Source organism: Camarhynchus parvulus, chromosome 7 (assembly GCF_901933205.1).
Source record: "Camarhynchus parvulus chromosome 7, STF_HiC, whole genome shotgun sequence".
NCBI lineage: Eukaryota > Metazoa > Chordata > Aves > Passeriformes > Thraupidae > Camarhynchus > Camarhynchus parvulus.
The window spans coordinates 23440735-23450361 of record NC_044577.1 but is presented as its reverse complement, the minus strand read 5'-3'; the positions used below and the strand labels follow the sequence as shown (position 1 = coordinate 23450361).

At 48.1% G+C, this 9627-nt stretch overlaps 1 protein-coding gene across 1 annotated transcript; it reads left to right on the top strand.

Annotated features, from left to right (window-relative positions):
* Positions 1-3881: 3881 nt before the first annotated feature.
* RPL37A (ribosomal protein L37a) lies at positions 3882-7125 on the top strand. Its single transcript, XM_030952244.1, has 4 exons — positions 3882-3942; positions 4919-5047; positions 6279-6361; positions 6967-7125. The coding sequence occupies exons 1-4, from the start codon at positions 3940-3942 to the stop codon at positions 7028-7030; spliced, it is 279 nt and encodes a 92-aa protein (XP_030808104.1). The 5' UTR covers positions 3882-3939; the 3' UTR covers positions 7031-7125.
* The last annotated feature ends 2502 nt before the right edge of the window (positions 7126-9627 follow it).

Genomic DNA, 9627 nt, shown 5'->3' with positions numbered 1-9627 from the left:
TAAAAGACTTGAAATGTTCTGTATCTCTGGCATGTTTCATCTCAAAAGGATGAGAAGGCAGTCTGACAAGTGTGACAGATGTGCAGCACACACCTGGCAGCCTGCAGGGTTTGCAGTCCTGGTTTTGCTGATGACTGAATGGACATAGGCAAGTATCATTCTGCTGTGTTTCAGCATGTCAGCTTCCACAGTTGTTTTGTTTAAAAAGCAGATAATGGTTGTCTGTCCCCAAGGCAGAACTCTTGAGAAAACGAATCCATCAGCAGCTGCAGAGTGCTTTTAACAATGTTTTCTGTTTCTAAAAGTCTGTATTTCTAGGAGTTTGTTCACTGGCAAATTGGGCCATTACTTGGGTCACTCACAGACTGGCTCCTGGGTATTCTGGCCATGAGGAAAAAAGATTCAAACAGATCTTGATGTTTTGTGGAGGTGGGGAAGAGGAGGGAAAAGAGGAAGTTACCACCTTGAGCTAAGTAATGTAGCTGTGTGCCAGTAAATGTGCACTGCCTGTTTTAGGTACATGTCTGCCTCTGCACACTCATCTCTGGCCTCGTGCTGAATATTAGTACCTGCTCCATTGCATGTGCTGCTTCTATCAGTGGAGGGGGAAGCTTGTGCTGACTGCCAGGGATTAACCCTGACTTCTCAGGGAGGTGGGGTAGATGGGTGGGTGGGTGTTTTCTTCAAGACTTGACTGATTTCTACAGGTGAATGATGAGAAAGGGACACAGGCAGACTTTTGCTCTTGTTTTGTAAGAAGCTGGTTTTGGACAGAACTGTTTAAATAAAAAAAAAATGTTCTAGGTTGTGTACCAAGCTTTTGGTACTTCCTCTATTTTAGCATTCCATATCCCAGTTAGCTGTGTTTTACACTGTAATTCTGTACAAAAGGTGGCAAACTGAAGGCTTACATTTAGCTCCTGGAGGCCAGTAGCTAACGTGCTGTGGAGGTGATGTGCTTGCCTCTGTGCAGGTACCAGACACTGACAAAAATACCTCTCTTTCAAGGCAAAGGAGAAAAATGTTTGTGCTGTAAGATCAACCTGGTAACATTAGGTATTTTTTTCTGCATTTAAGGGTTTGATTGTTCCATTTTCAGCTGGTGAGGTCACGGAAATGCCCCACAGACTGTGTGTACAATTGTGCTGCATTTCATTCGTGCCTGCAGATGGTGCTTTGGGGTGTGAGCAGTGGCAAGGGGTGTTGTGGCTGGGCAGCTGGAGGAAATGCTTTATCTCTGGGTTTGAGGCTGAATTAACCATCACTGCTCTTACTTCAACAGCTGGCCAGGTGATGAAGACACGCTTTTTGACATTTTAAAATGTCTGTCATCCTGAACACAGAGTATTTAATCTATCTGTAGGATGAGTGATCTTTCTACTTGCAAAGTGGGTGAGAAATGTTGCTGTCTGCTGACTGAAAAACAAAAATGCAAAAGGCATTATTTGAGTCCCCATATTGTTGTCTCCTATAGAAGTCTCTTATTTGTAAAGCTGCAGCTGTTTCAAAACAGTACTTTCCTAAGATACACTGAAAGTACCCTTGGAGAATTCTGCTTCTTATTAACTTGATCCATCTTGTTTGTATCTTGATAAATCCCAGCCCTGCTAGAGGAATGCCAGGTGAACCTTCCCTTTGTTAGGACATATAAAATCTCAGCTGGTTTGCTGCCCAGATACAGAGGTTTTTCAAATACACCTGAGATCTACTTTATCCTTTCTACATGAAAAAGGGGAATAGAACTTTGCAGGAAAGTGCTGTTAGTGATTACTTCAAGGGACTGGAGAGACTGCAGGCCTTACCCCAATGGCACCATTAGTCCATCATTATATGGTGAGGAGGTGGCTGGGCAGCTGGAGCAGGCTCAGACAGGATCTCCAAGGCTTGCTGAAGAACTCTACAAGGCAGTGTGCAGGATGCCAGCGAGACCCACAGCAAGCTCAGGAACATGGAGCACTCCTGGTTCTCCTGCACCTGCCAGCTGAAGATGATAGAGCTGTATGTTTTTGGCATTTTCTAAAACCAGTGAAGGAAAGGGAAGGACCCCATCTCACTGGAGCTTGGAGCATCTTGCTGTGGCTGGTTGCCTGCTTGTACACCTGCATCCGTGCTCCCACCTGTGTTGGAGAAAGGTGTGTTTTCAAGGAGGATGCTAAAACAGCAACAACAGACTAAAATACCTCAACAATAAACTGGAGCAGTTCCAACTAAGTGTTCTGTGTACCCCAGGCTCACTTCATGAGCTGAAAAGTTCAGGGGGGTGGACTGTCAAGGCTTGGCTGTGCTGGCCTGTCTGTGTCCTTCATCTTCTCAGTCCCTTGGAAATAAATGTGTGTTTACTTTGGCAGTGCTGGGAATGGCTGTCACCCAGGGTGGCTGGGTTTGGTTGTTGCCAGAGCTCTCTGTGACCCTGCTGGATGATGGATATGACCATGTGCTGCACTGTCACAGCAAACCTGAACTCTGTAGATACAGAGCAGAGAATAGCAGTAGATTCTCTGAATGTGTTGGCTGACAATTTATATTTTTTTAACCATATCGTCACTAGGCAGCCAAAGGAAATTACTTTTTTCTGTTTTCTAATACGTTGGTATCAAAGCTGTATCCTGTGAGTCATCATTGTGACGAGGATCTGAAAAGGGCAGATTTATTCGTAGGATATATCAAATGAAATTTTGATTCAGCTGAGGGAGATATAAATACCATTGCCTAAAGCCTTGCTGAGCCCTCATCTCAAACATTCCTCTGGCCCACCAGCTCCCAGAAGAACTTGCAGGGATGAGCAGGGAATGAGGAGCCTGGCAAGGCAGAGGGCATTAAAAATGTCGGTGTTCAAATCCTCAGAGCAAGAGCCAAGAAGGGACGTGACATCTGTCCATGAGCATCTCTTAAAAGTACAGCCCCCAGCCAGGGAAATTTACGCAGTGGCTAGGTACACTCGATTCCTTGATTCCCTCTTAACTAAACAGACTATAGGTGAAGAGTGCTGTCATTGCTTGAGGCAGCCAGGGTGGGTATGGAGGAAAATTACCTGCAGCAGTTACCGGGGGACTGGGAAGCTCCGGCCCTCTCCTGGCAGGAGGGGATGGACCGCAGCTGCCTCTGCGCATGGAAAAGCTCTCAGGCTAACTGGATTACATTTCTTAATGGAGGTTAATGAGTTGCTAATCCCCTTACAAGCATCGCAGCTCGGTGGCACTGCTGTATTTTTCCCTCTGCGTTTTGGGGCTGGGAATCGCCTCTGAAGCGGCACATAAGGGCTTTCAGGGCTGGTGGTTTCAGCACTGGCTAACCCCGAGGAAATTAGGAAGTTGCCTTGACCTGACCTGATGCCAAAACTCTTGAAACCTCATGGTTTAAGGTTGGTATGTTTTAGGATAAAAATTCATCCTCGTTGATTTTTATATTTACTTTTTCTGCAGTTCTGGGCACGTTTTCTGTCCCTGTTTTGACCTGCTGCTTATCCTTTTCAAAAACGAGGTGAGTGAATGGAACTGCTGCTTATCCTCTTTAAAAACGAGGTGAGTGAACGGAACTGCCCAGTTTCCTTTTCTGCTGCGACTGCCCTCGCTGGAAACCCAGGAATGTGAGCTCCGGCGGTGCTGGTGCCCATGCACCGCCTGGGTCTTACACGGGTTCCACAGGATGGGTCAGGCTGGAAGGGACCGCGCTGCTCATCCGCTCCAGCCTCCCTGCTCGAGCAGGGCCATGGCAGTGTCTGCAGTGAGGGAGCCCCCACACGCTCTCTGAGCAGCAGCGCAGCCGCCTCGCTCGGCTGTCTGTCCGTCCTGCGGGCCGCGCTCTGTCCCGCTGCGGCCGCGGCCAGACCGGACCGCGCGGGCCCGGCACCGCCCGGCTCTCCGAGCGTCACTTCCGCCCGCGCCGGCCCGCCCGCGCCTGCGCACTACCGCTCCCTCTCCGCGTCGGCGCCGGCGGAAGATGGTGAGTGAGGCCGGGCGGCCGCCCGCCGTCCGCCGCCGTCCGCCGCCATCCGCCGCCATCCGCCCCGAGACCGCCGCGCTGAGCCCGCGGGGCGCGCCCGGGGCAGCGCGGAGCTGGGGCTGGGGATGCGCCGCCTCCCTGAGCCGGCTGCGCGCTGCGCTGCGACAGCGGCTCGCTCGGTTCGGGCGGCCGGAGGGAGGCGGCCTGCGTGAGGGGAATGGCAGCCGGGGTGAGGGGAATGGCAACCGGGGCGCGGGGCACAGAGGGGCTGCCCCGCTCCGTGCCACCGCCGGCCGGCCCCGGGACGGACGGGGCTCTGCTCAGTCTCGGCGGCCCGGAGTGCCCGGCAGGAGCTGCGGGGCTGCGGCAGCGCCAGCCTGGTGGCGTTTCATCGCCAATGCTCCAGGGGAGGGCAGCGAGGAGGTTGGAGGACTGGAACAGCTCTCATGAGCACAGGCTGAGGGAGTTGGACCTGTTCAGCGTCAGGAGAGGCGATTGAGAGGGGATCTCATTATATAAATATATATAATTAGATAGTTAAAATAGCGTACGGATATTATTACTTCTCCTGTCAAGAGGCAGGAGGCAGGCTCCTCTCGGTGATGCCAAGCCATAGCACAAACGGGCAGACACCCATGCGCAGCAAGTCCCACCTGAGCACGGGGTTGAACTTTGCTGTGCAGTGATCGAGCCCTGGATGGGCTGTGCAGAGAGGGTGTGGAGTGTCCCTCAGTGGAGATGCTCGGGAACCGTCTGGATATGCAGTCCTGTGCCAGGTGCTCCGGGCCCATCCTGCTTGGGCAGGCAGGCTGGACCAGGTGGTCCCTTCCAGCCGGACCCTGTGCATACTCAGTTTTCCCAGGCTGCAGCCTGGCTGTAGGCGCTCAGCGCTCTGCTGCCATGCTGGGAGAGGGGAGCAGCGAGGAGAAAGCTGTCTCTGTAGGGCTGAAGCTCATTCTGGTTTGCCTCCCAACAGGCTAAGCGCACCAAGAAGGTCGGGATCGTGGGTAAATATGGGACCCGTTACGGTGCATCCCTTAGGAAAATGGTGAAGAAGATTGAAATCAGCCAGCATGCCAAGTATACCTGCTCCTTCTGCGGCAAGGTGAGAGATCTCCTTCCCCCCCAAAAAAATCTTTAAAAATCACATTCTTGTTGATGCTAGAAAGGGGATTTGATGCTTCAGTAATTTTTGTACTGAAGAGAAATGTGTCTAGTTCCAAGACAGGGATTAATGTGCAGTGAGCTTTGGGCTGCTGTCAGAATCCTTGAAAAAGAGAATAGACATTTCACATGAATGTTTAGTAGTAGTTAAATGAAAAAAAAAAATTACTACATTTCATCATACAAAAGAGTGAGCAATGTTGCCATGTTATATATTTTACATAATTAATAAAATAGACCTGACAGAATTAAAGTGTCACAGTTGTTATCTTGATAATTAAGGCTTAACTTGGACTTTTTTTTGCCCTTCAGTAACTTTTTACAGCATACCTGGCAGAGGAACAGAGCTTTCTTTTCCCACTTTAAACTTCTGATGGCAGTTGCTTACTTTTGTGTGCTGTATAACTCTGGATGGGGAAGAATTTCTAATAGGAAGTAATCTTAACTGTGTGTATACATAATTAAAATTTCCTGTAAAATCTAATTTTTGACAGTTTGAAAGGTCCATCAGCTTATGCTTTGCACAGATATTTTTATTGCTATCTGTAGAGTAGGAATCTTTAAACTGTCTGGAAATGTAAAAATATTTTCATCATGGGGTTTTTACTTGCTTTGTTTTGTTGTTGGGTTTTTGTTTGTTTTTAACTTACTGCCTTTCATATATGAAGTGAGAATGTTCATAGTCTTGCCTGCAGAGCTGCCTAAATCAGGCATAGGTGTGGGCAAACCTGTTGTCACCAGTTGTCACCTCTGCAGGGTGAGGGATGCCTGCCTGAGGGAGGGAGTTCTGTACCCACCACTCACTCTTCAGATGCTGTTGGAAGTGGGTCAGGGTTGAGCAAGCTGGGCTTGCCCAGGGAGTCCTGGGAACAGTGGTGTTACATGAGCACCAAACTAATATCAGTTGTTATAACCAAGGTAGCTCCTTACTATTTTTCTCCTTCAGAATAAGCTGAAGTTTTGGTGATGCCTTCAGAAATGGCCCAGTTTATATCTGCATGGAAAAGTGTTTCAGAAGTGTCTGCAGAATTTGAGTAAAAGGATTGTCTGTCTCTTTCTTGTCTAAACTTGGCTTATAGGAGTGCTGTGAAGGCCTTGCCTGAAGTTTCTTGTTTGGCTTTTTCAGCTGATGGAGAGTGACTTAATTTTTTTCCTTTTTTCTTCTGTTCCAGACCAAAATGAAGAGGAAGGCTGTGGGTATCTGGCACTGCGGGTCCTGCATGAAGACAGTTGCTGGTGGTGCCTGGACTTACAAGTAAGGAAATGAAGAAGCTCCAATCAGTATTTATTCTCACATAGCTGTGGCATACTGCAGCTTTTGACCTTTTTTGATCTACTAATCATTAAGTAGATCTGTGTTGAGATAGTAATGGGGGAAGTTGCCTGTTCTGTTAAAATTTGATTGTTATTCTTTGCAATAGGCAAAGCCAGATTTTTCCCAGAAAAGGTATTTTCATGTTTTCCTTCGGTTGTAAAAGCAAAAAAATTGAATGATAATAACCTTTATTGTGAGGGTGCAGTTGCTCCCGTTGGTTGCTCCTTCCCCCACAATTCTGTAGAAGACACTCCTGCCCCACGCGTGTGTAGCAGTCATGAGGGACCTGAGCCCACACGTTGGTGCTCATGGTCAGTGCATGACTGGGAGATTGGGGTTGGGATGCAGCTTCTGAAGTTCCATGTGCTTTGTGGAGCCAGGCCTACGCTTTTTTTGTGAGGAAAAATTAAAATCAAAGTGGAGTTAGACCCTTTTTGACAGCGCAGTCAGATGATAACAGTTGAAATGATGAGTGCTTTCTCAAAAATAAACTACACCAGCACAGTTGTTCTGCCACATGCAAATGACTCTGCTTCTCCCTCCAGTACCACCTCTGCAGTGACAGTCAAATCTGCCATCAGAAGACTGAAGGAACTGAAAGACCAGTAGAAGCTACTTCCTGCTCTCCTTGTGGAACATCCTTTTTTCTCCACTGTCAAGATCTGTCCTTTTATCAATAAAAGGGTGATGATGGAGTGGAATAATTTTTGTCTTTTCTGCAAAAAGTCCTGTCTGTTATGTATGTTGAGTGCCAGGTGCCCACCAAAGCTGCCCCATCACTGCCTTCCTCTACTGAACAAGGGAGAGAAAACAGAATGAAAGGCCTGTGGGTTGAGATAAGGGCAGGGAGAGATGCCTCACCAGCTACTGTCACGGGCAAATCAAACCCAACCTGGGAAACTAGTTTAATTTATTACCAGTTGTATCAGAGTAGAATAATGGGAAATAAAACAAAATGTTAATTCCAATCACCCTCCCTTCTTCCCAGCTTCAAATTTACTCTTGATTTTCTTGCCCTCCCCAGCAGCTGCACAGGGGGATGAGGAATGGGGGCTGAGTCTGTCACATGCTGACTCCTCTGCTCCAGCTTCCACGGGGGGGGCTCCTCTCAGTTCCTCTGCTCCAGCATGGGTCCCTCATGGCATCCCAAGTCCTGCCAGCAAACCTGCTCCAGCATGGGCTCCTGGGCTCCTCTTTTCAGGGCACAGTTCCTGCCACAGGCCTGCTTCAGTGCAGTGTCACAGCCTCTTTTGGACAGCCCTGCTTCAGCATGGAGCCCTCCATGGGCTGTAGGACTGGGATGGCAGATTAATTTTAGAATAATTTGGTTGCAGTGGAAAGGAGGTATGTAGCTGTTTTGGTTAGCTATAGAAAGCACCATAAAAGTGTAAAAAATAGATATATAAGCAAATAATGAGAAAAAGATATAGGAAAAGGAAAGAAAGTAAAATATGAAAACTACCACCAGCCACGGATCCAGTGACAAGACTTGATTGTGGGTGACTTCAGTGTCCCTTAGTCGAGGTGATGGTCACGCTCTTTGTCTGTGGGAGGTGGGGGAGCCCCTGAAACACAAAAGTTCATTGGGTTAGTATCTTCAGTATGGTAGGAATGCCCCAGGTTCCTCCCCTGAAGGAGGTGGGGTTTTCCACTGTCATATGTAACATTGTGGGTCATGTGCAGTCCAGGCCTAAATGGATCTGGGGGTGCTTCGGAGGTCTGATGGTTTACGACCAAGCCATGACAGCTGCCTCATCATCCTCGCTGAGCCAGGCATGAATGCTGTCATGCTTATGTGTGCATGTGAATGTCCCACTACCTTCCAGGGGAGGGGAGAAAGGGAGGAGGGGTTTTACATCTCAGCCAGTGGTGTAAGGGAGGACATTTGCATGATAAAGAGCATTTTCCCATCTCGCAGGATCTGCTTCTTAATGCCCTTCTCCCTCATCTGGCTCAAAACCAGTTTGTGGCTAAATAAAAGTTGGTTTAAAGTCCTGCACCTCACCAGCTGCTTTTGGAAAGGCTGATTGTTGCATCATTAACCCTTAAAATTTCAGTCTCTCAAAGGTGCCTGGAGAATCTCCTGTTTCTGCTGCAGTGGCCTGGGTACCTGCAGACCTGTTCCTCTCATACTCTCACTCCCCTCTCTGCCTGCAATTGCTGTTTGGGTTTTTTTCTCCTTTAATCTGTTACCCCAGACACCACCATCACTGCCAATGGGCTCCTTGGCGAGTGATGGGTCTGTGCTTTAGTGGGCTGACATTGGTTTTGTCAGACACGGGGGAAGCTTCTGGCAGCTTCTTCCAGAGGCTGCCCCTGTAGCACTCCCGCTGCCAAACCTTGCCATGCAAACCCAGTGCACTGCTCTGTATTTATAGTTGTAACTATGGAGACACTAGTGGTGCTATCCAGTAGTTTGAGTGGCCCTGGTTACTGGTGAAGCCATTAAAAACCACTTTGCTTTCTAGTTAATTGCACATTTTGTTGCTTGAATGCACTGAGGTGAATCTGAGAAAAGCTTAAATAACTTGAAGAAGCTTGGCTCATCTTGGTATGTCCTTCACACCTGTGCCTCGAGGAATAGAGTAGAGCTCTGTGAGTGGAGGGATGGGCAGATGTAAGGAGAGGGAAGAGAGAACACACAAAACATCTCTGCCTTTTCCCATTTCCTCAAGGGACTGGGCCGTGTGCTGCAAGATGGAGAGAAAAAGAGCAATTTGACTGGAATGGTAAAAGCAACTCGTGCTCTGCTGCTGGCTAATCCTTCAGCACCAGCCACAGATAGCTGTGCACCACAGCCTGTGGAGTGTTCTGGTGTGTGCGGATCTCGGGGTTGGCCCACCTGAACACTTTGCTCCCTGGTCTATTGGCAGGCTCTCATGTCTGGATGTTTGAGTCGCCTAATCCACACTGAGTTGCAACAATAAATTTTCATGTTAAGCCAGTCCTTTGGACATTCAGTCTTGGTGAAAAAGCTACTGTTTGAGTTAATAATTGCCTCCAAATAATCAATTTAAACTGTCAAGATGCTGGAACATCTTCTATGGTCTGACTCGTGAGTTCCAATTTGGTTTTGTCAGGGCGTTTTTTGGTGACTGCATCTCGCATCCCTAAACAATACAGGTCAGAAAACAAAAGTCTTGTTAGTAACTTTGGTTATTAACAAAATTTAGAAACAAATTTTTCTGCTGGAGGAAAATAGCAAG

What these genes read in the sequence shown, in the direction of transcription:
- RPL37A (XM_030952244.1), top strand. An exon ending in CCTGCTCCTTCTGCGGCAAG is followed by an intron (nt 5,048 to 6,278) that starts GTGAGAGATCTC and finishes CTTCTGTTCCAG; the next exon opens with ACCAAAATGAAGAGGAAGGC. An exon ending in GGTGGTGCCTGGACTTACAA is followed by an intron (nt 6,362 to 6,966) that starts GTAAGGAAATGA and finishes TTCTCCCTCCAG; the next exon opens with TACCACCTCTGCAGTGACAG.